The 25,477-nt window shown below is 42.0% G+C and overlaps 1 protein-coding gene across 1 annotated transcript in view; it reads right to left on the reverse strand.

Annotated features, from left to right (window-relative positions):
- LOC132384562 (vasoactive intestinal polypeptide receptor-like) overlaps positions 1–20,037 on the reverse strand; it is a 70,185-nt gene extending 50,148 nt beyond the window's left edge. The window contains exons 1-4 of the mRNA XM_059955749.1: positions 19,941–20,037; positions 15,899–16,006; positions 10,590–10,693; positions 1,657–1,754 (exon numbers count right to left, since the gene is read on the reverse strand). Coding sequence (XP_059811732.1) covers positions 1,657–1,754; positions 10,590–10,693; positions 15,899–16,006; positions 19,941–20,037 — 407 coding nt within the window. The remainder of the gene's footprint in view (positions 1–1,656; positions 1,755–10,589; positions 10,694–15,898; positions 16,007–19,940) is intronic.
- Between the last annotated feature and the right edge of the window lie 5,440 nt (positions 20,038–25,477).

Below are 25,477 nucleotides of genomic sequence, written 5' to 3' on the forward strand. Positions count from 1 at the left end.
GGCACAGGGGAAAATTGAATAAGAAGGAGCAGGACAAGTAGACCTGCATCTCCTACCGTTTTTGAAATAAAGACAGTCAGGAGGAGAGTGATGATGATAATATCTTGAAGGATAACAGAATTTTTCAGTGCTTTAAAATAATAACTGTTACTATTAAAAAAAGCTGTATTTTATTCATTTAATTTTCAATGTTTTAAAAGTCATTTCAATAAATAGCTAAATACCATGGGACTTCAAAGACAGATATTTTGTTGTAATGCATTTGTTCATTTTCAATTGAAATTAAAGCACAGGTTTCTACATATCCCATGATATTTTATTTTTTCTTATGAGGTGTATTATCAAAACACTCCATCCATTTGCTCCTGGTCTGGCCCCCCTGTCAAATTTTAGAACCCTTTGTGGCTCACAAGTCAAAAAGTTTGCCCACCCCTGATCTAGGATCTCATCAAAAGACAAGGCTTCAATAGAAGGCAGTAAGATTGTATGTTTTTTTTTCATCAATTGGCATGCTGTTTTATGGCCATGACTTGAACATGATGGCTTGATTTGACCAAAACACTGTCCACCTTACCATCACACCCCCTAACTCCAAGTAAACCTCTGTATTGCTTCCCTGAAACACTTCCTGTTCATGTTGTTCATGTCATCCAGAGTAATTCTACTTTCTTTTGCCAAGGTGGATTGGAGCAGATGGCAGTCAACTCTGAGCTACTGAATCTAAGCTGATGCTTTGATGCCTGGGAGCAGCTGGACTATTGGTAGGTGGCAGAATTTTAAACAAAAAGTCTTCCCACTTGTCTCTTTGTACTCGTGCTTTTCTTTCAATGACAACTATTCCAGTACTTCTTCCAAACAGTCTCATACGGAATGGGTGTTGGATGATTGCTAAGCAGGACAGCACAGTGACATAACAGTGATCAGCAGCTTCAAGCTCAGTGACCCAAGTTTGCATATTCTACTGTGTCCAAGTGGGCTGCTCTGATTTTCTCCCACATCCTATAGACATTGATTGGTAAGTAAATTGGCGTTGTAAATCAACCATAGTCTGTAGGTCAGTGGTAGAATCTGAGAGGAGTTGACATGTATGTTGGGTGAATAAAATAAGATTAGCATAAATGGTCAAAGGGGACTTGTAAGGCTAAGGGGTTTGTTCCTCTGCTGTGTGAGTCAATGATTCAGTTTTTGGTCTCTACTCTTTATGACTCTTCTCTCTCATACAGTAAGTTTCTGGGTATGAATTTTATTGTCTGTGTATGACAGTCAGTTTTGGAGTCTTGGACAGTCAAATTTGGAGCTGCTTTGTGTCTCTCCATACCATTTTTGCTATGGGTCAATAGCAGCTTTCTTGTTTCTGAGAACTGGAGTTTTGGCTTCAGTCCCTTTCTAAAAATATCCAATGTAAAATCATGTTGGATAATGGGAGATAATGGACCAGTCTGATTAGACTAAGATTAGAGTGGGATATTAAAGGGTAAAGGAAACATGGGGGAGTACAGAATGTAAATGAGAACGTGAATTGAATGTGGTGAGGTTTCAAGAAAATGGAGAGCAAGGGCAGTTCATTTTATGGTTTGTGTGGAGAAATAAACTGAGACAATTCTTTTCTGCTGCTCTATGATTCAGGGAATACACCTGTAATAGAGGAGTACTTACCTGAAGAGACAGAGAATGACCACGGCAGCACTCAGTGACAGTAGAGACAGGCTGTGTCCGACTGTGTAACTAAACTTCACTGCCTGCAGAAATATTCCCTAAATGGTAAAAATAATCATTATCAAGATCATCACACAAAAAGCATAAATTACTACAGCAGGGGAGGAAGAGAACCTGGTTTGCTTTGGCCGCGCAAAGGTGCAATAAACATGCTCAAGTAGTGGATAGTGAGGAAGACCATTGTGGCTTGCAGCAGGATCTGGTCCAGCTGGAAAAATGGGCTGGAATTTAATGCAGACAAGTGGCGAGGTGTTAAATGGTGGAGGATCAACCAGGGTAGGTCTTACAAGGTGAGTGGCAGGGCACTGAGGAGTGAGGTAGAATAGAGGGATCTAGGATTACAGTTCTATAATTCATTGAAAGTGGCATCACAGGTAAATAAGAGTCATAAAGAAAGCTCTTGGCACATTTGCCTTCATAAATCAAAGTAATGAGTGCAGGAATTATGTCAAAGTTGTACAAGACATTGAGGCCTAATTTGGAGTACTGTGTGCATTTCTGCTCTCCAACCTGCAGGAAAGATGTAAATAAATTGAAAGAGTACAGAGAAAATTTACAAGGGTGTCGCCGGGACTGGGGGACCTGAGTTGCAGGGAACCTATCATTGCATAGGTTAGGACTTTTTTCCCTAGAATGTAGAAGATTGAGAGGAGATTTGATGGAGGTGTACAAAATTATGAGGGGTATAGATGGAGCAAATATAAGCAGGCTTTTTCCACTGAGATTTAGTGGGACTACAACTGGAGGTCATAGGTTAAATGTGTAAGGTGGAATGTTTAAGGGGAACATGAGGAGAAACTTCATCACTCAGAGGATGGTGAGAGTGTGGATCAAGCTGCCAGCACAAGTGGTAGATGCGGGTTCAATTTCAACATTAAAAAAAAGTTTGGATAGGTACATGCCTGGGAGGGGCATGGAGGGTTATGGTCTGAATGCAGGTCGATGGGATTAGGCACATTAATAGTTCAGCATGGACTAGATGGGCTGAAGGGCCTATTTCTTTGCTGCAGTGTTCTATGGCTCTAAGAAATGTCTCATGCCTTATATTTCTAAGACTATTTTTTTCCAAAATGGTTCTTAGACCATTCTTAATTCACTTTATGTTTGATTGATGACAGGAGCCCCCACTCTGACTATGATAGCTGCAGACTATCAGGGAGTCCTATTCACATGTGGAGACATCAGTTGTGGAACCTGCTACTACCCACAGACACACTGCTGGTATCACTGACCTTCAGGGAATACTAGGATTACCTTCCTATTATTCTTTCCAATGATTTTTTCCCAAGATAAAGTGAGTAGGAGGGAAATGTCCTGACTCTTTGAGCAGGAGCTTCTAAGCTTAACCCAGCCTTGAGCAGGATTCAGATACAACCCACCTTAAAGATTCATCTGTGCGAAAGCTGGTAATGACATCTGTGGGGTGAGGGGAAGGGCATTGGTGAGGGTGGGAAGGAGCCAGGGATAGTTTGGAAAAGGATCTTGGCAATTGTAGGGATGACTTACAGCAGATTGAACAGCTTGAGCATATAGACATTAAGAAAAAGGATGTGCTGGAGCTTTTGAAATCATCAAGTTGGATAAGTCTCCGGGACCAGACGAGATGTACCCCAGGTTACTGTGGGAGGCGAGGGAGAAGATTGCTGAGTCTTTGGCAATGATCTTTGCATCATCAATGGAAACAGGAGTGGTTCCAGAGGATTGGATATTTTTCCCTTATTCAAGAAAGGGAGTAGAGATAGCCCAGGAAATTATAGACCGGTGAGTCTTACTTCAGTGGTTGGTAAGCTGATGGAGAAGATCCTGAGAGGCAGGATTTATGAACATTTGGAGAGGCATAATATGATTAGGAATAGTCAGCATGGCTTTGTCAAAGGCAGGTCATGCCTTATGAGCCTGATTTAATTTTTTGAGGATGTGACTGAACACATTGATGAAGGTAGAGCAGTAGATGTAGTGCATATGGATTTCAGCAAGGCATTTGATAAGGTACCCCGTGCAAGGCTTATTGAGAAAGGCAGGAGGCATGGGATCCAAGGGGATATTGCTTTGTGGATCCAGAATTGGCTTGAAAAAAGAAGGCAAAGAATGGTTGTAGACAGGTCATATTCTGCATGGAGGTTGGTGACCAATGGTGTGCCTCAGGGATCTGTTCTGGGACTTTTACTCTTCGTGAATTTTATAAATGACCTAGATGAGGAAGTGGAGAGATGGGTTAGTAAGTTTGCTGATGACACAAAGGTTGGGGGTGTGGTGGATAGTGTGGAGGGCTGTCAGAGGTTACATCGGGACATTGATAGGATGCAAAACTGAGCTGAGCAGTGGCAGATGGAGTTCGACCCAGATAAGTGTGAAGTGGTTCATTTTGGTAGGTCAAATATGATGGCAGAATATAGTAATAATGAGACTCTTGGTAGTGTGAAGGATCAGAGGGATCTTGGGATCCGAGTCCATAGGACTCACAAGTTGACTCTGTGGTTAAGAAGGCATACGGTGCATTGGCCTTCATCAACCGTGGGATTGAGCTTAAGAGCTGAGAGGTAATATTGCAGCTATATCGGACCCTGGTCAGAACCCACTTGGAGTACTGTGCTCAGTTCTGGTCACCTCACTACAGGAAGGATGTGGAAACTATAGAAAGGGTACAGAGGAGATTTACAAGGATGTTGCCCGGATTGGGGAGCATCCCTTATGAGAATAGGTTGAGTGAACTCAGCCTTTTCTCTTTGGAGTGGCAGACAATGAGAGGTGACCTGATAGAGGTGTATAAGATGATGAGAGGCATTGATCGTGTGGATGGTCAGAGGCTTTTTCCCAGGGATACGATAGGGTCTTTTAAAAGACTCCTGGATAGGTACATGGAGCTTAGAAAAATAGAGGGCTATAGGTAACCCTAGGTAATTTCTAAAGTACATGTTCAGCACAGCATTATGGGCCAATGAGCCTGTATTGTGCTGTACGTTTTCTATGTTTCTATGTTTGATGTGAGTTGGGGCAGGAAGATGGCAATGACATGAAGGAGGAAGGTTCAGAGAGGTGGAGAAGGGACATGGGACATATGCCCCACAGATCTACATCCTGCAGGCTTCACCCAGGAACAGGACTCGTAAGATTCAAGTCAGAAAATGTGATTGTGTTTCACTGATTTGATGAAAAGAGTAATCACAGAAAGAAAAGTACAAGATTAATTTAAGTGCTTTAGTAGATACAAACTTTATGCAATCAGCAGTCCATTTTGACCTCAGTGGATTAGTATGTGGAACTACGATGTTATGGCTGTTACTGAAACTTGGTTGGAGGAAGGGCAGGATTGGATGATGCAGGTCCCGGGGTTCAGGTGTTTTAAAAGAAATAGGATGGGAGGTAGAAAGGGGGGGTTGGGGGAGTGGCATTGCTGGTCAGGGATAGTATCACGTCTATAGAAAGGGAGGACGCTGCAGAAGGAGTGTCCATGGAGTCAGTCTGGGTGGAAGTCAGAAATAGGAAGGGATCAATCACTGTTCTGGGAGTAGTCTATAGGCCCCCAAATAGCCCTCGGGACACCAAGGAGCAGATAAGCAGGCAGATTTTAGAATGGTGCAGGGAATACAGGGTAGTGCTTATGGATGATTTCAACTTCCCTCATATTGACTGGCACCTCCTGAGTGCAAGGGGGATAGATGGGGCTGAATTTGTCAGGTATGTTCAAGAAGGATTCCTGACACAGTATGTGGACCGGCTGACGAGAGGAGAGGCTATACTGGATCTAGTTCTGGGTAATGAACCTGGTCAGGTGACAGACCTCTTGGTGGGGGAGCATTTTGGTGAGAGTGACCACAACTCCCTTAGCTTCTTTCCATAGCTATGGAAAGGGATAAAATCAGACAAAATGGGAAAGTGCTTAACTGGGGAAGGGCTAACTTTGAAGGGATGAGGCAGGGACTAGTGAGAGTAAATTGGAAACAGATGTTCAAAGGGGAGAGCACAGAAGTAATGTGGGAGAAGTAATGTGAGACAAGGAAAAAATGGTAGGAAAAGGGAACTGTGGCTGACGAAACACGTGAGGCAACTCGTCAAGAGGAAAAAGGAAGCATATGTTAGATATAAGAAGCAGGAAGTAAGAGGGGTTTATGAGAAATATAGGGTAGCCAGGAAGGAGCTAAAGAAAGGACTTAGGAGAGCTCGAAGGGGGCATAAGAACGCCTTGGCATGTAGGATTAAGGAGAACCCCAAGGCATTCTATGCGTATGTGAAGAATAGGAGGATGACGAGAACGAAGGTGGGACTGCTAAAGGATCAAGAGGGCAATTGTTCCCTGGAGGTGGAGGAGGTTGGAGAGGTCCTAAATGAATACTTTGCTTCAGTATTCACAAGTGAAAAGGATCTTGATCAGGATGAGGTCGAAGCAGAGCGGGCCTGTGTGCTGGACAATGTGGAGGTTAAGGAAGAGGAAGTGCTGGATCTTCTTAAAGCCATTAAGATTGATAAATCCCCAGGGCGGATATGATACACCCCAGGTTGTTATGGGAATTGAGAGAAGAGATTGCAGGAGCATTAGCTATGATTTTTGAATCCTCTTTGGCTGCGGGGAAGTGCCGGAGGACTGGAGAATTGCAAATGTAGTTCCCTTGTTTAAAAAAGGTAATAGGGAGAAACCTGGGAACTATAGACCGGTGAGTCTTACGTCAGTGGTCTGAAAACTACTGGAAAGTATTCTTAAGGATAGGATCTACGAGCATTTGGAGAAGTACAGTCTACTCATGGATAGTCAACATGGCTTTGTGAAGGGAAGATTGTGCCTCACGAGCCTGATTTGAGTTTTTTGAAGAGGTAACAAAATAAATTGATGAGGGTAGGGCAGTGTATGTGGTCTACATGGACTTTAGCAAAGCATTTGACAAGGTCCCTCATGAGAGACTCATCCAGAAAGTCATGAGGCATGGGATAAGTGGAACCTTGGCTGTTTGGATAAAAAATTGGCTTAAAGGAAGAAAGCAGAGGGTAGTTGTGGAAGGAAAGTATTCTACCTGGAGGTCGGTGACTACTGGAGTGCCACAAGGATCTGTCCTGGGACCCCTGCTATTTGTGATTTTTATAAATGACCTGGATGAAGAGGCGGAAGGATGGGTGAGTAAGTTTGCAGATGACATGAAGATTGGAGGAGTTGTGGATGGAGCTGTAGATGGTCAAAGGTTACAAGAGGATATAGACAGGCTGCAGAGTTAGGCAGAAAAATGGCAGAAGGAGTTCAATCCGGACAAGTGTGAGGTGATGCATTTTGGAAGGACAAACCAGAGTACAGAATTAATGGTCAGTTACTTAAGAGTGTGGATGAACAAAGGGACCTTGGGGTTCAAATCCATACATCCCTCAAGGTCACTGCACAGGTTGATAGGTTAGTTAAGAAGGCCTATGGGATGCTAGGCTTCATTAACAGGGGGATTGAGTTCAAGAGTAGAGAGGTCATGTTGCAACTCTACAAATCTCTGGTGAGACCACACTTAGAGTATTGTGTTCAATTCTGGTCACCTCATTATAGGAAGGATGTGGAAGCTATGGAGAGGGTGCAGAGGAGATTTACCAGGATGTTGCCTGGTTTGGAGAACAAGTCATATGAAGCAAGGTTAGCAGAGCTGGGACTTTTCTTTTGGAGCGTAGAAAAATGAGAGGGGACTTGATAGAGCTCTACAAGATTATGAGAGGCATAGATAGGGTGGATAGTCAGTACCTGTTTTCCAGGGCACCAATAGCAAACATCAGAGGGCATATGTACAAAATTAAGGGAGGGAAGTTTAGGGGAGACATCAGGGGTAAGTTGTTTTTTTTAAATATAAACACAGATGGTTACGAGTGCCTGGAATGACTTGCCAGGGATGGTGGTAGAGGCTAAAACATTAGGGGTAATTAAGAGCCTCTTGGACAGGCACATGGATGAAAGAAAAATGGAGTGTTATGGGGTAGTGTGGGTTTAGTACTTTTTTTTAAGGATTATATGGGTCAGCACAACATGGAGGGCTGAAGGGCCTGTACTGTGCTGTAGTGTTCTATGGTTCTATGGTGTTAAAATCCAATTCAGCAATAAAGCTGATCACCACTTTGTTTTGAATTGTTTTAAATGTCCTCCAAGTGACCCATCAATTATGCTTCTCTATGAGGTCTGGATTGATTTACTCCCACTCCAGTTCTGCTGCAGATGGGGCAGGTAACTTTGAAGGTGGGTGGGGTTTTGGGATCTTAAGCAGTCCTTTTGTAGTTTATTCTTGGCCTTAGAGTGGTCTGGTCACAAACTCTTCAGAGCCTATCTGGATGCTTTTTTCCCGTTTTGATTGATCACGGGCCAGGAAATCTCACCAATCTAGAGAGAGGACTTTACATTCTTCAAGAAGGTACTGAAAACATCCTTGAGTTGTTTCCTCTGTTTTCTTAGGAATCTTGCCATGATGGAACTGTGAGAATGTTTTAGTGTCAGTCGTGTAGGTGATATGGTGCCTGGTCTGTTCAGATAAAGGGTCTTTGGTTCGAACCATAATCTATACTTTTCTCCACAGATGCTGCCTGATTTACTGAGTGTCTCCAGTGTTTTCTGTTACTGTTTCCATCCACCATAGGAGGAAGAAACTGAAAATCCATGAGCCCGTCCTCATTAGGAGATTGGAGGTGCAGAAGGTCAGTAAATTTAAATTCCTCGGTATTATCATATCAGAGGATCTGTTCAGGGACCAGCATCTATGTGCCATCACAAAGATGGCATGGTAGCACCTCTACTTTCTTAGAAATTTGTGCAGATTCAAAATGTCATTTAAAACTTTGACAAACTTCTACAGATGATCAGAGTGGAGAGTAGCCTTACTGGTTGTATCATGGTCTGGAGTAGAAACACCAGTGTCAAAGACAGTGGTGGTTACAGCCCAGTCCATCACAGGAAAAACCATCCTCACCATTGTGCACATCTACTAGGAGTGTTGCCACAAGAAAGCAGCGTCTATCCTTGAGGACCCTCACCATCCAGGCCATGCTCTCTCCTTGCTGCTGCCATTGGGACAAAGTTCAGAAGCCTCTGGACCCACACCACCAGATTCAGGAAGAGTTATTACAATCAGGCTCCTGAATTAGTGTGAATAACTTCACATGCCTCAGCCTTGAACTGATTCCACAGCCTATAGATTCACTTTCAAGGACTATACGTTTCAAGTTCTCAGTGATATTTATTTACTTAATATTATAATTATTTGCACAGTTTGTCTTCTTTTGCACATTGACTGCTTGTCAGTCTTTCTGTGTTGTTATTGGTTGACTCTATTGTATTTCTTGGTTCTTCTGTGAATGCCTGCAAAAGAATCAATCTCAAAGTGGTACATAAAGACATATATGTACTTTGATAATAAATTTACTTCGAACTTTTAACTTTTGTTTGGGCGAAAAAGGGCACACCAGGGACCCTAGAGCTGCTGAAATCATTACTACCTTTAAGAAGGCCATAAGACCAAAAGATATAGGAGCAGAATTAGGCCATTTGGCCCATGGGGTCTGCTGCACCACTCAATGGTGGTTGAATATTTTTCAACCCCTTTCTCCTGCCTTCTCCCAATGATCTTTAACCCCCTTACCAATCATGAACCTATCAGTCCCTGCCCAATGACTGTAATGAGAAAGCCACTTGTGAACTCAAGTGCAAAGTAAAGTCTAGAATTAACTCAGACTCAGAATAGAAATAATTAAATGAAATCCAAAGGCAAAATCACACGCAGTAGTACTAGAAATGGAGCTCCGACTGAGCGCTCAGCATGAGGCCTTAAAGTACAGACTTTCCATGAAGAAATGTGGCAGTCTGAGTCTTAAAGGGACAGTGGCAACTAACTGTACTCCGGAGACAATAACATGGCCTTCACAACCCTCTGTGGCAACAAATTCTGCAGATTTACCACCTTCGATTTAAAGGAATTCCTTCTTATCTCAGTTCCAAAGGGACATCTCTTATTCAGACGCTGTGCACTTGGATCCTAAACTCCGCAATTAACAGAAACTTCCTTTCCACATCCACTCTATCCAACAAAGAAGCAAGTTCTGATTGTGGTAATTACAAAGCAAGCTCACTGCTGTCTGCCACAGGGAAAGGGGTTTTCCACAACTGTCTCTCCCCAGTGGCTGTAGTTCCTCCCAGAGGTGTAATGCAGATTCTGTTCTGTTCAGTATATGGTACAATGCCCTCGAATAAAATGAAAGCACTCAAATGACAGACCAAGAAAGATTCTAACCAGTGAATCTACAGACATCTAATCCCAGTCTTGACTAGGTCAAGAAAGATTGTGTCACCACTCCAATTCTTTTCCTGGTGTTCTCAGTGAAATATTGCACCTAGACTCCAAGAAGCTCCTTGAAGGAATGGAATTAATCTGTAGGATTTGGGTTCACCACCATCTCTCTCGTTACAGTCATTGGGTATATTGAAGGCAGGGACAGATAGGTTCTTAGGTTCTTGAGTGGTAAGAGGTGACAGATCAAAGATCAAAGTACATTCATTATCAAAGTATATATATATATTATACACCCTTAAGATTTGTCTCCTAACAGGCAGCCATGAAACAAAGAAACCCAAAAGGAAACATTAAAAAAGACCATTGAACACCCAATGTGCAGAGAGAAAAAAAACAAAACAATAACCTCAAACAAATAGCATTCTGAGCTGAATTTCACAAAGAGTTTGTCCACAGACCCTTAGTTCAGCACAAAGCCAAATAAGTATCGCAGGGCAGCGAGCTGAACCAGCCTCACCCTTGCTTCGGCCCTGACACCCTGACCTTTTCAATCTGGCCCGGCAGCTAAATCGTTGTACAAACATCGGGTTCAGTCACTTCAATACACTCTGGGGCCAATTCTGGAAGCAAAGCACTGACCTCAATGTTGTCTTTCATGTTGCTCATGTTGATGCCACATGCATCAGAGTAGGAGTGCAGCAGCTCTGTCCAACCTTCATCGGTGCACCGTCGACTCACATTCCCTGCGGCAAGAGCAACATTATTAGGTCTGCATTGCAGAACAACTGACCACCCAAGTCCCAGGATTATAATTCAGATCACCGGGATGAATCAGTCTGTTACTGAAGGGTATCCCCTATATGGTTATGCTTTGGTATCATAAGTTAGTCCCATAGTAGGGGAAGAAGGGGAAAATATTATTTGAGAGTGATCCTAAAAAGATAGACTTATCCAGAATAAGACCAATTTGGACCCCTGATAGGATGGTCTATCACCTTAGTCAACCTGTAGAAACAAAGGAGTGAACCCATAGCAACTCAGAGGTAAACACTGAAGCATTCATAATGGGCAAATGACACACTGTAAGGGAATGGTTATGGACAATGCCCAGAGTAATGAAGAGACAGTCCTCTCTCACACCTACTGCATGATCAATCATAAAGATGTAGAGCAAAATTTCCCAACATTGAAACCTAAAGCAAAGCAGAAAATATGTGAGATATTGTCACACTGTTCATTAGCATTTGAATAGCTCCGCTACTTCATATTCATCAGGTCAAAATCATCTCAGAATTTACAATTTACTTACCTTGAACAAAATTTTGAATTTAGGGATATCACAATTCTTGATAATGATATTTTTGGATGTTTCACAATTGAAATGATGCACAGGAATTAGGACTTGGTTTTTGCTGTCAGTGAGGTGGAGTAGTGCAGCTGCTTAAGAAGTTCTTTACATTAACATTTGTGAGTTGAAAAGAAAATATTCTTTAATAAATATTAGTGAAACCAACTGGAAGAAAACATTCATCTTCAAAATATTGCATTGATCTGATTTACATTTGCTTGGTAGGGTTAGATGAGACCTTGGTTTACTGTTTTACTTAAAAGATGCTCTTCTATCAGAGCAGCACGTTCTCTGTACTACACTGAAGTAGCACCCTACATTTTGTACAGGGTTTCAACCAATGAGCTGGTTCACAGTGTTTGGTATTGTTATACAGGAGGAAGACACTGCTAATGGACACAGAACCCTCGAGTCCCCAGAAGATGAAGCTCATTGTTGGGAATTTGTAATATATCTTGTTCAGTATAAACTACCCAAGAGTCAGAGCTTTATGGGCTGTGGAGAGCTTTGTTCGTTTATGCTTAAACTCGGTGTGAGACCCAGCAGTTGCACTTTTTAAAGGAAGGTATTATACAAACATTATCAAGGGATATAGCAAAATGTCACCCAGAAATAAAAGCCGTAGTGAGCGGTCAGAATCAGCTCATTTGTAAATACTCACGGCAAGGTTGTGCCTTTGCATAACGATGTTAGACTAAAAGCACTAAAATCACTCAGGCGCTCAAGTGTACAGAGGAAGCCGCAACTATCCTTTTGTGGCTCCTTCTGCAGAATACTTCCACTTGTCACTAATAAGTAGATTGCCCCATCGACAAGGCTAAAGTGTCGAGAGAAAATATTCCATTTTGTTTGATTTTTCTCCTCATTTCTGTACCAGATTTCCATAAAACTAGAGGGCTTTTTGAGCATGGGAACACGTCAGCCACCGAATATGGCAATAAACGTCCCAAGGTAGGAGGTTCGCAGGGTTGCTTGCAGAGCTCTGGCATGAAGCACAAATGAAATGAGTAATTTCCCCTCAGAGGAGTTCACATCTCTACTTCAAGAGATCTGAGCTTAAAAGATGAGGCTGACATTCCCAGCACAGTAATAAGGAAGTGCAGATGAGATCCTAACCTGATGAGTAGCCATCCTTCTCAGGTGGACTTTTGGCACAGCTCAGGTCAAGAAGTGGGCAACCAAAAGCACAAGAGATTTGACAGATGCTGGAGACCTTGATCGATACACACAAAATGATGGAGGAACTCAGCAAGTTAGGCAGCATCTATGGAGAATAGAGAGTTGACATTTCTGACTGAGACCCTTCATCAGGTCTCATTTCAGACTGAAAGCACTAAAAGCACTCAGGCTTTTAGTCCTCATGAAGAGTCTTGACCTGAAACATTGACTGCTTATTCCCCTCCATAGATGCTGCCTGGCAAGAAGAGAGGAATTCTGTCAGGTCTAATGATAAATGTTTTAAACAATGGGAACCAAAATTACCTGATCATTTCTGATTGTGGAAGCACTGTTTTCTAAAGGACTGGAATGATAGCTCAAAAAACATAACTGGTTGTAAAGTGTTTTTTGCAGTCCAGGAAACATAAAGGTGCCACTGGAATGCAAAATGGAGACACAAGAGACTGTGGATGCTGGAAGATGGTGTTGTAACACCCTGGTAAAGATTTCACTGTTAATGTTGTAGGGTATTTCATGTAATGGTCTTTCTGTAGAAGCAGTGTTTGGGTTACTGTTAGAGATAATGGGTGCTTAAGAATGTGGACAATGCAATAGGAGAGAAGGCTGGGTGAGCGGGTTTTTAGCATACCTGACACCGGTCTGGGCTTTCTGTCTTTGTTCGGTGGGAGATGGGGAGAGAAGATGGTGAAGAGAAATAGTTGTAGGATTCAATCCGATGGGGACTGTGATTTGATGCAGCAAGATGTGGGAGTCTACTAAGGATAGGTGAATATGACCTTTGGAAGATTTGAACTCCAATCTGTGCACATTTGACTGTTTAGTTATCATGGACCATTTTTGTTATTTTCTTTCTTTTCGTTGCTAACACTTTAGCTAAGTTAATATTCATAAATATACTTAAACATTCACATATACCGGGGAGAGACATCCCAATCTCATGGATTTGGCAGGACCAGAGTGTGTATACCCTAGATGTATGAGGCTGGAGAACAGGGAGTCTTTTGGCTCTGAGTTGGGAGACTGCCAGTGAGGGCTAACGAGATGTTTCTTAAGACGCCTGGGAAGAAAGGGGGTTCTGTATTAATGGGCACAGAACCTGGAGCTCAAAAAAGATGAAGATGAACTTATAACACACCATGTTCAGTGTAAGTTACCTAAGAGTCTGCGTCAGAGCTTTATAGATTGTGATAGGCTTTGCTCATTTATATTTAAGTCTGTTTGAATCCCAGCAGTAGCACTTTTCAAAATAAGAGATTGAAGGATCAACCTTGTTACATCCCTCAAAATTGTTGAGGGATATAACAAAACGTCACCCAGAAATTAAAGCCATAGTGAGCTGCTCATTTACAAATGTGTCTCGACTGGATGAAGGGTCTCGACCTAGAAGGTTGAATCTTCACTTTCTTCCACAGATACTGTTTGACCAACTGAGTTCATCCACCACATTTTGTATTGCGACTGAAATGCAAGAACTTTCCAAATTCCAAATTTCCAAATACAAGCCTCTGCTTGTATGTCCTCCTGGGAAATATGTGTCTGAATCATGATTGAAATGGACCATATAATAAAGTTGAAATCACACCTTTCCCTCGCTGTTTATTATTATTCAAAACTTACTCCACAATAATACCTGTTCAGAATTTCAGTAAGACAGGGATAGGGAAAAAGAGGAGAGAGAAAGATGGAAACAGAAAGAGAGGGACAGACATAAGAAATGAATGAGAGGCAGTGTGAGATTGAGAGAGAAGAAAACTGAGAGAAAGAGAAACAGTGACAAATTCAGAGAGGCAGCAGAGTGAGAGAGACTGAGTTAAAGTGTGTGTGTATGTGAGAGAGAGGGAGAGCATACAGAGACCAGAGAGGGAAAGAAGGGAATCACAGGGCAGGAAGAGTTCATCACAACACCTGAGACCACAGTTTAGTTACTAGGGGGGTCATGTTGTAGAATTGGACAGCTAGATAGATATCTGATGGATAGGAGAATCAAGGGATATGGGGACAAGGCAGGGACTGGGTATTGATAGTGAATGATCAGCCATGATCTAAGAATGGCGGTGCAGACTTGAGGGGCTGAATGGTCTACTTCTGCACCTATTGTCTATTGTCTATTATGAAAAAATCATAAAAAAACAACTTTATCACACATAGAAATGTTCCTAAATTTCACTGATACATCGAAGACAAAAACTGGAAAAAGCATTAAGCCACATTAGGAGATGCCATTTAAATCTTGATCAAAGTGATAAATCTTGGGAACAATAATAAAGGAAGAAGGAATAGGATTTGGGAGAGGCATGTTGATCTTAGGGTTAAATGATAGGGCTAGACTTAGAACCAGAAACGTAAGACTTCAGTGAGAAGAGGTTGGAGAGAAAGGGAAAAGTGAGAGGGTGGAGGGGTTAAAACATAGTGATCAAAGTTTTAAACCTGCATTGTTTCTGGACTGGGAGACAGTACAGGGCAGCAAACAGTGGAACCTGGTGTGTTCAGGTAATGCACCTAAAGCATTACTTGGTCTGCTCTCCTCACAGATGCTAACTGACTGGTGGTAGGAAATGAATTTTGGTGCAATTCAGCACAGGAGAAGCACACCTTTGAATAAAATAACTTTAAACACATACCCTGGGATGTTTTTCCAGGGGCAATGCTCCAGTAAGGTGGTATCTCAGCACGTTGCTCCACTTCTGCTGGACCCCTCCAGCTGTTTCCCTGGCTGGACATTCTCCAGATATGGTAGACTCCTGCCAACACCAGCTAACTACTAGCTAACCAGAAGTTCCACTAGGAGAAATGGCCAGTCAGTCTTTCAGAGAAAAAGTCTTCTTTCATTGAAGAAAGAAGAATCCATGCCAGCTTCTTTCACTAGGTAAACTCAGGCAGTTTCTCTGAGCCTAGCTCCAAGGTTCAACCAAGCTCAATGAACTTGAGATTCTCCTAACACTCAGACTTTACAGTTCTGCCTCCATATTTGAGGGGTGGACAGAGAAGAGAAAAGGTAGGAAAGGCCTAATTAGGAGTAAGCCTCACTGTCTACAAACTTTCTGTTCATTCCCAAAGCCTGTGACATTACCCTGGGGAAACTGGATGTGCAGGGATGGAGAATTTAATCCACTGCACCTTCCCTTATCCCGAAATGCAACTTGAATGAAATTCTTCTTTCAAAATGATGGAAATTTTCCTGATCTACACCTGGTCACAGAAAATCTTCAGAAAAGCTAGCATTTTCCTTTACAGATTTCCAACCCAATTCAAACAAAAATTTAATAGTGTCTGGTATGTTTAGCCCCTAGTCTTGGAATAAGATACTCATTTCAATCTCCACCTGCAATCTATGTGCTCTGAGCAGCAGTGCCTGCAATTAACATAATGGAGAACTATAAACAGCCATCATGTTCACGTTCTTTCAAACCCAGAGACTCACCTGGTTGGTCTGCATACTGCAGCAGAAGTTTTGGACAAGGAAGAACCACTGTTGCTCCAGTAGCTGAGGCTGGCCAGCAGGAGAGGTTGTCCCACATGGAGTGACACCCTGAGGCAGAGAAGAAAAGGAATGAGCATCAACAACCCAGCAGGAAGGAAGGAAGGAAGAAAGCAAGTTAAGAAGGGGTGGAAGATAAAGGTGGGCTGCGATTAAACATGGAAATAAGAGAGAGAATTTTATAACAGACTTGAAATAAGAGAGTGAGAACAGAAGGAAGAGGAGCATACTGGTTGACCCCTCAGGGCTGCTCCACCATTCAATTAGATCATGCCTGATCCATTCAACCTTTCACTATTTTACTGTCCCTTCCCATTCTTCTTGACTACCATGCAGTTTAAATGCTGTCAGTCTATTTTGTAGATATGCTTGATGAGTTTGCTTCCATAGATCTGCACAGAAGATTTCCCCCATATTTGCAACTCCAAAGAAAAATTCACCCTTATCTCTGCCTTAAAAAGGGAATTCCTTAATCAAAAGCCACACCCTTGTTTCTAGATACCTCCATGGGGGAAAATATCCCCTCAACACCTAGTGCCAATCCCTCTCGGAATCTATGTTTCAATAAGGTCACTTCTCATCCTTTGAAACTCTGATGTGTTCAGGCTCAAGCTGCTCAACATTTCTTCATACGCCAACCCCCTCCAACCCAGAATCAAGCTCATGAACATTATCTCCACTGGCTCTACATAAGAATGTACATCATTCCTTCAGTATGGAGACCGAAACTGTACGAAGTGCTCTTGTGTTCTCACCAGAGTCAACTGAAGCGTAGTGAAACCTCCCTGCTTTTATACTCCATACCCCTGCAATGAAGGTCATTATTCTACTGACTGTCCTGATTAGCTGCTGTACCTGCATTTTAACTGATTTACTCTAACATTTTGTAGTCTCATTTCACTTAAATATTAGCTTGTTTTTTCATTCTTCTTCCAACAATACAGGTGTGCCCCATTTTTCGAATGTTCGCTTTACATCAACTTGCTGTTACGAAAGACCAACATTAGTTACCTGTTTTCACTAACAGAAGATATTTTCACTGTTACGAAAAAAGGCAGCGTGCGCCGAGCAGCCAGGCTCCTCCCCTGGAACTGCATTCTAACTGGCATTGCTTAAGCATGTGCCTGTGAGCGTCTGTACTTTATGTCGATTTATTTTGTGCATCCGTTAGCAAGATGAGTTCTAAGGTATCAGAAAAGCTTAACAGAGCATGTAAGGGTGTTACACTTAGCGTAAAACTAGACATAATTAAGCGTTTCGATCATGGTGAACAAATTAAGGACATAGTGAGTTTGGCTAAGGGTTTGTGGAAGTTGATGAAGATGATGTTGAAGAGGTTTTGGCATCTCATGACCAAGAACTGAGAGATGAAGAGCTGATGAAGAGGAAAGGATAACGCAGTAGCAAACGGCCCGAAAGTGAAGTCGTCCAAGAACTGAACGTGAAGCAATTGCATGAGATTTTCACTGCGATGATTGCAGAACAGTATGACTTTAATTTTGAAAGGGTACATAGGTTTAGGGCACATTTGCAGGATGGTTTGAGTGCTTACAAAGAACTGTATGATAGAAAAATGCGTGAGACTAATCAGTCAAACATATTGTCATTTTTCAAGCCTTCCACATCAGCCACAGCAGATGATGAAACTCGACCCACGACATTGAGGCAGGCAGACATGGAAGAAGGTGACCTGCCTGTCCTGATGGAAACAGACGACGATGAGATGACACCCCAGTCTCCTCTACCTCCCACCACCCCAACCTCCGACAACTCAGCCTAACACACCATCATCAGTGTGCTCGCTGTCTTCCCGATTCCAGTAAGTGAAACTACACTGGGCGTACATTATTTCTGCTTTATATAGGCTGTGTATTTTTGTGTGTTATTTGGTAGCTTCATAGCTTAAAGGTTACTGGAAAGAGTGTTTCTGCCGGGAGCGCTTGCGCCGAGTGTTTCTGCCATGAGTGCTGCCAAGAGTGCTTGCGTGAGATTTTCACTGCAGTGGACAGTGCTGCAATAATTGTAGAAAAGTATTCCTACATTATGTAGGCTGTGTATTTATCAGATCATTCCTGATTTTACTATATGTTACTGTTATTTTAGGTTTTATATGTTATTTGACATGATTTGGTAGGTTATTTTTTGGGTATGCGAACGCTCACAAATTTTTTCCAAATAAACAAATGGCAATTGCTTCTTCACTTTACGACATTCTGGCTTACGAACTGTTTCATAGGAACGCTCTACCTTTGACTAACGGGGGAAACCTGGATACTGTACAGTACTGTGCAACAGTCTTGGGCATTTACATATAGCTAGAGTGCCCAAGACTTTTGCACAGTACTGTATTTGTCAATGTGGAGTGGAGAGTGAGTTTGTACATCTGGCGGGAGCAAAGGATGTTGGGAATGGTGAGGGTGGGGCACCTCAGGATGGGTGTGGGACAGGTGGTGGAGTAGGTGTGCCAGGGGTTGGGAGGAGAGGTGGCGTGGGTCCAGACTCACCTAACCCTGAGACACCATGCAAAGACATTTGATTCCAAAGAATTGGATTATTGATCATTACAGAACATCCCTCTGGTGCATCCCGCTCCCTCCCCCTCCCTTCCTCTTTTCCCAACCATGATACCCCTCTCCCTGTACTTTCCACAATAGAGACTCATACCAGAATCAAGTTTATCATCACTCAGATATGTCATGATTTTTTTTTTGTGTGGTAGCAGTACAGTGCAATATATAAAATTGCTACAGTTCTGCGCAAAAGTCTTAGGCACCCTAGCTGTATTTATATGTGCCTAAGACTTTTGCACAGTAGTATATAATCTCACATTTTCCCATAATATCCTCCTTCAGATAACTTGTTGACAACTTACTTAATCTTCTCTATCCCTTTGAAGATCTTGTGTCTTCCTCATAACTTGCACATTCTTCTTTCTTTGTATTCTGAACAAATTCGGCTGAAGTGTATTTGGTCCCTTCAGCCAAGTCATTAATATAGATTGTAAGTAGTTCCAGCCTCAGGTCTGATCTGAGTGTCGGGACATCAAGAATAAAAATTGGGAAGTTGCTGCTATATAAAACTTGACCAGGTTGCTCTTGGACTATTGTGGTTCCTGCATAAGAGGATGTGGAAACTTGAAAAGGTACAGAAGAGGTTACTTGGATGCTTCCTGGGTTAGAGAGTATGAACTATAAGGAGAGGTTTTCTCTGGAGCATTAGAGGCTGAGGAGAGAACTGATAGAAGGATATAAAATTAGGAGAAACATAGGTGGGGTAGAAATAATCTTTTTCCCAGGGTAGAAATGTCCAATACTAGAGGAAATGTATTTAAGGTGAGAGAGGAAAAGTTTAAAGGCGATTTTTTTTTTTACACAGTGGTAGGTGCTTGGAACGGGCTGCCAGAGGTAATAGTAGAAACAAATATAATAGTGGTGTTTAAGGGGCTTTTGGTTATGTATATAAATACATGGGGAATAGAGAGATATGGACCATGTGCCTGCAGAAAAGATTTAGTTTCATTTGGCATTGTGTCTGGCCCTGGCATCGTAGCCCAAAAGACCTGTTTCTGTGCTGTACGGTTCTGTATTCCATGTATTGTATTCAGATTGTTTTTGGAGAGATTCAGATTGTTTTTGGGTTAATATTTTTGATTTTATATTATAATGGTTAACAGCTCACTTACCTCTGTCCTGAACTTCATGGTCAATGAAAATATAAATGATAGCAGATGGAAAAATCACCTCACTATTGTCCAAATCCATTCATAAGTGAACCTTATGATCAGTACTTCACTTTGAAAGACTGTTGTTATTTCCATATCCATGTAACTGAGCAGGAACTGGTCACTCCACTGGAGCTGCTTACAATTGAGGAAGGTGACTCACTCAGAACAAATCCCATCCTGCCATACAGAAAAGCCCAAAGGAACCCCACAACTACATCCATTCTCAGCTTTGACTTTGTCTTTTTTTAATATTCCACTCACCAGACTCCTCCTGCAGATGGAAGGTTGAAATATCAGAAAGGCACATCTCCTCTGCCAGCTGGATCTCCAATAGAGGCTCACAGTCAGGATGGATCATTGCTGCCTGAAGAATAAATTCAGGAAATTTGTTAAAATGCCCTCATGGTGTGTGATTAATGCAAGGAAGGACTTGTACTGAACAACTAACTTGCCTCTGCCATTTTTAAATGAAGTTGAAAGCTTGTTTATCTCGATGCTGAACACAATTGAATATATTTCAAAGGAAGCACCTTTGTAACATTCAAGGAAAGAGTTTTCATTAACTTGCCCGCCTGACTCATTCAGCACAAAGAAGAACAAACTAACAGGTTGCAAAGTATGGATATCACAGAAGACTGCAGCATAAGCAGTTTGGTTATAATTTTAAGCTTCTATTAAAATACAGGCTTGGGAAGCAGAACAGCTGGAGCCCAAACGACAAGAAATTTCCAGAGTATATTTGGGTTAGTGTCTTGGCTATGCCCATAACTATGGTAACAGGTCATAATATGTTTAGTGTTTTAATAATTTAATGAGTCTCAGGATGAGTTTTCTTGGAATTATAATAATGAAGGTGAAGCTGTAATTAATAAACAATAGTCTAATGTACATGTGGTGTCTTGACTGTGCAGGTGCTCGAGGTGCATATAGGGCCAGGGAGATGGAATCTGCTGTGGACGTGTTTCAGCGGCAGGTGAATTGCAATGGGTTAAGGTTGCCTGGGAGGCTGGAGTTGATGTGTGACACTAACAGGCCCTGGGAGAACTTCATGATCGCAGATGTCAGAGCCACTGGGTGATAGCCATTTGACATAGAACAGTACAGCATAGTACAGGCCCTTTGGCCCACAATGTTGTGCCAACCCTTTAACCTATTCCACAATCAAGCTAAACAAGGCATGGGCAAACTACGGCCCGCGGGCCATATGCGGCCCGTTAAGCTTTTTAATCCGGCCCGCAGAACTTGATGAAATTATATTAATAAACCTTGTTAACGTTTTCTCCCCACAATTCTGGCGTTTTCTCAATAGATGACGCACTCTATATACATTGACCTTTGTTGAGGTGCAGCGTATTACTCCACATTTGCGCTTTACTTTGTGACCTTGTGGCGACCCATTTCCTGGCACATCCGAACCGGCTCACAATTAGCCAGCGTTCCGGCTAAGGGAGATAGCCTGCGGGGATTTGCGAGCACAGAGCTCCGCATATTGGCGCGCTCTCACTGCTTTGTCATTGTGCGGGTCGTTGTTGAGTTTTGGCACAGGGGACAATTGAATAAGAAGGAGCAGGACAAGTAGACCTGCATCTCCTACCGTTTTTGAAATAAAGACAGTCAGTAGGAGAGTGATGATGATAATATTTTGAAGGATAACAGAATTTTCAGTGCTTTAAAATAATAACTGTTACTATTTAAAAAAGCTGTATTTTATTCATTTAATTTTCAGTGTTTTAAAAGACATTTCAATAAATAGCTAAATACCATGGGACTTCAAAGACAGATATTTTGTTGTAATGCATTTGTTCATTTTCAATTGAAATTAAAGCACATGTTTTCTACATATCCCATGATATTTTATTTTCTCTTATGAGGTGTATTACCAAAACACTCCGTCCATCTGCTCCTGGTCCGCCCCCCCTGTCAAATTTTAGAACCCTTTGTGGCCCTCAAGTCAAAAAGTTTGCCCACCCCTGAGCTAACCCTTCCTTCCCACACAGGCCTCCATTTTTTCTTTCATTCATGTGCCTATCTGAGTGTCAGGTTAACTAATAGTCAAGTCAAGTTTATTGTTATTTAACTATATATATTTATATATATATATAAACCATATATACCCCTATGATCCTCTCAGTTGTTCTCACAGTCCTTTGTTGGGACTTCCAGTCCAATGCTTGACTGCTCCCATTCCAGATGGAGATGCAACTTGTCAGGACGCTCTCAGAGGTGCTCGTGTAAATGTAGTTAAGATGGATGGTGGATGCCTTGCTTGACTCAATCTTTTTAGGAAGTGGAGGCACTGCTGTGTCTTCTTGTTCAGGGAGGTGATATTAAGGGACCAGGTGAAGGCGTCCATGATGTGAACTCCCAGGAACTTGGTGCACTTAACTCTTTCTATGGAGGAGCTATGTAGTCACAGAGGAGGGTGGTTTAGCTGCACCTTCCTGAAGTCCACAATGATTTCCTTTGTCTTCTCCACATTCAGGCTTAGGTCGTCCCTGCTGACTTCTATTTTGAAATTCAGTTGGACAACAAAAGGAAGGCAACTATTTTTGTTTTTAGTAGAGTTTTTCAGTCAGACTGAAGCACATGCACCCAATCCTGTGTCATCTTTCTTTCATTTGTGCCATTGAAACTATTGTTTCTAAGTGTTATTTCAGTTCATAAAGGAGAACACTATCTGAGCAATATTTTGTGTTAATATTATATAAAAGTTTATTCCTGATTATCAGTACAGAGTTTGATTGACCTTGGTAGTTTAAGGAACTGATATTAATCTTCTTGCGTACTTTAAAAACTTTACTTATTCATGTTGTGTTTATTTTTTGTACATTTTCCATATAAGTCTAGCTTCATATATTCCTATGTTCTTATGAATGTATGATGTAATTATCATGACTTTGCTACAGTAAGTATTTATGGTACTTTTTGGTTTTCCTCTCAGTTTGACTCTTATTAAATGTGAGTACTGCCCAGTAAAGCACCTGGAGCTTGGATGCTATATCCTGACTCCTGTGTTGAGTGGAGTATGGCTTACCACAGAACTGTGGACTTCCTACTTCACACACAAGTAGGGCAGTACACTTCATCTCTTAAATGTCCCTAATGCATCTGCTTCTACCACCCCCAGCAAAGCATTCTATGCGCATCATTCTTCATGTAAAAAAAACCTACCTCTGACATCCCCTCTATATTTCCCTCCAATCACCTTAAAATCATCCTGGGGAAAAAGGCACTGTCTATCCACTCTATCAACATCTCTTATAATCTTATACACTTCTATCAAGTTGCCTCTCATCCACCTTTGCTCAAAAGATAAAAGCCTTACTTTGCTCAGCCTTTCTTCATAAGACCTGCTCCCTAATCCAGGCAACATCCTGATAAATCTCTTCTGCACCCTTTCTAAAGTTTCCACATCCTTCCTATAATGAGGTGACCAGAACTAAACACAATACTCCAAGTGTGGTCTAACCAGAGCATTGTAGAGCTGCAACGTTACTTTGTGGGTCTTGAACTCAATCCCTGACTAATGAAGGCTCACCCACCCTATCAACAAATGCAAAATCCAGAGCAACACACAGACACAAAGCTGGAGGAACTCAGCAGGTTGAGCAGCATCTATGGAAAAGAATAAACAATCAAGGTTTTGGGCTACGATTGTTCATCAGGACTGGAAAGGAAGGGGACAGAAGGTATTATAAGAAGGTGGGGGGGGGGAGGGTGAAGAAGTACAAGCTGGCAGGCAATATGTGAAACCAGGTGGGGGAGAGGTGGAAGGGGGGGAGGTGGAAAGGTGGGAGGGGGAGATGGCGTGAGAAGCTGGGAGGTGATGGGTGGGAGGGGTTGAAGAATAAGGAATCTGATAGGACAGTGGACTATGGGAGAAAGGGAAGGAGGAGGGACACTAGAGAGAGCAAGTGAGGAGAAGAGAAGGGGTAAGAAGGGCAGAAACTTTACAGAAAAGAACCTCTATATATAGCAACAGGAAAACAGGGAAGGGGGAAAGGAAGAGAAATTACCAGAAGTTTGAGAAATTGATGTTCATGCTGTCAGGTTGGAGGCTACTCAGATGGAATATGAGATGTTGCTCCTCCAGTCTGAGAGAGGCTTTATCGTGAAAGTAGAGAAAGCCATGGGCTGACATATTTAAATGCAAATGGGAAGTTGAATTGAAATAGGTGGCAACCGGGAAAACTTCGCCTTTTGTGGCAGACAGAGTGAAGGTACTCAACAAATTAGTCCCCCAATCTACGTCGAGTCTACTGATGTAGAGGAGTCTGTACAGGAGGCATCAAATACAGTTGATGACCCTAACAGACTTGCAGGTGAAGTGTTGCCTCACCTGGAAGGACTGTTCGGGATCTTGAATAGTGGGGAGGAGGTGTAGGGCCAGGTGCAGTACTTGTCTTGCTTGCAGGGTTAAGTATCAGGAGGGAGATCAGTAGAGATGGACAAGTGGACAAGGGAGTCTCTGAAGAGAGCAGAGAGTATGGGGTGGGGGCATGGAAAGATGTGCTTAGTGGTAAGATTCTATTGTAGATGGCAGAAGTTACAGAAAATGATGTGCTGGATACAAAGGCTTCTGAGGTGGCAGGTAAAGACAAGGGGAATTCTATTCTTGTTATGGCGGCGGGAGGATGTGTGGGAAATGGAGGAGATGCAGATGAAGGCAGCATTAACGGTAGACGAAGAGGAGGACTTCTCAACTGTTTTGGAAAGGAAAACACCATGAAAACAGATGCAGTGGAGACAGAGGAACTGAGAAATCGAGAAAGAGGAGAGAGAGGTCAAAGATGGACGAAATAAACTTGAGGGCAGGGTGGAAGTTAAAGGCAAAATTGATGAAATTGACAAGCTCAGCATGTGTGTAGGAAGCAGCTCCAACGCAATCATCAATAGAGAGTTGAGGAGTGTTATCAGTGTAGGTTTGGAACATGGCTTGCTTCTCATAGGTGATGAAAAGTTAGATAGAGCTGTGGCCCATGTGGATGCCCGTGGCTACATCTTGGGTTTAGAGAAAGTTGATAGAGAAACTGTTGAGGGTGAGAATCAGTTCTGCCAGACAGAAGAGGGTGGTGGTGGAGTGGAACCCATTTGCTTATTGTCTATAGACTACGTTAATATTTTCAAATAGCAGAACCAAATGGAGATCACACCAGTAAAGGAGATGCAAATTAACACGTAACTTATGACGATGCAGTAGCAAAACTATTGTCCTGGTACATTTCAGCACGACAAACAGTGGGCACATGAGGTTCAAAACAATTAAAATATGAAAAAAATTTAAGGCAGGAGGGTGGAGATGGTTGGCAAACGAACTGAATTTAGAGAAAATAGGATTGTGTTAAAGTAAGTTTATGAATGGTTAAAAATTAAAGAAATACTATCAGAGGCACTATTGCATATTTAAATAAAACAAAATAAAAAGTGGCAAAGGTTTACCACTAACCAAAACTAGTTTCCAATTCTATAGAACTGAACAATAGACTCATTAATTCAAGTGGAAGGAAAGGTAATTGGAAATATAAAGATATAATAGAGAAGCTATCTAGAAACTGCAAGTATAACGAATGGTTAGCAAGGGAACTTCCTCAACATTATTGAATTCTATGAAGAAATACAATAAAGTATAAAAAAAGCAATGCGCCAAATGTTATAATCAAGATTTTCAAAAAGTCTTTGTTAAAGTATTGCACAGTAGACAAATGACTGAAGAAGGAACTTTATGGAACTGGGGACAAGTAAAAGGATGGGTTTTTCATATCATCAAACAGAAAGGGGAGTTAAATTATTCATGTGGA

Source organism: Hypanus sabinus, chromosome X1, assembly GCF_030144855.1.
Source record: "Hypanus sabinus isolate sHypSab1 chromosome X1, sHypSab1.hap1, whole genome shotgun sequence".
Classification (NCBI taxonomy): Eukaryota; Metazoa; Chordata; class Chondrichthyes; order Myliobatiformes; family Dasyatidae; genus Hypanus; species Hypanus sabinus.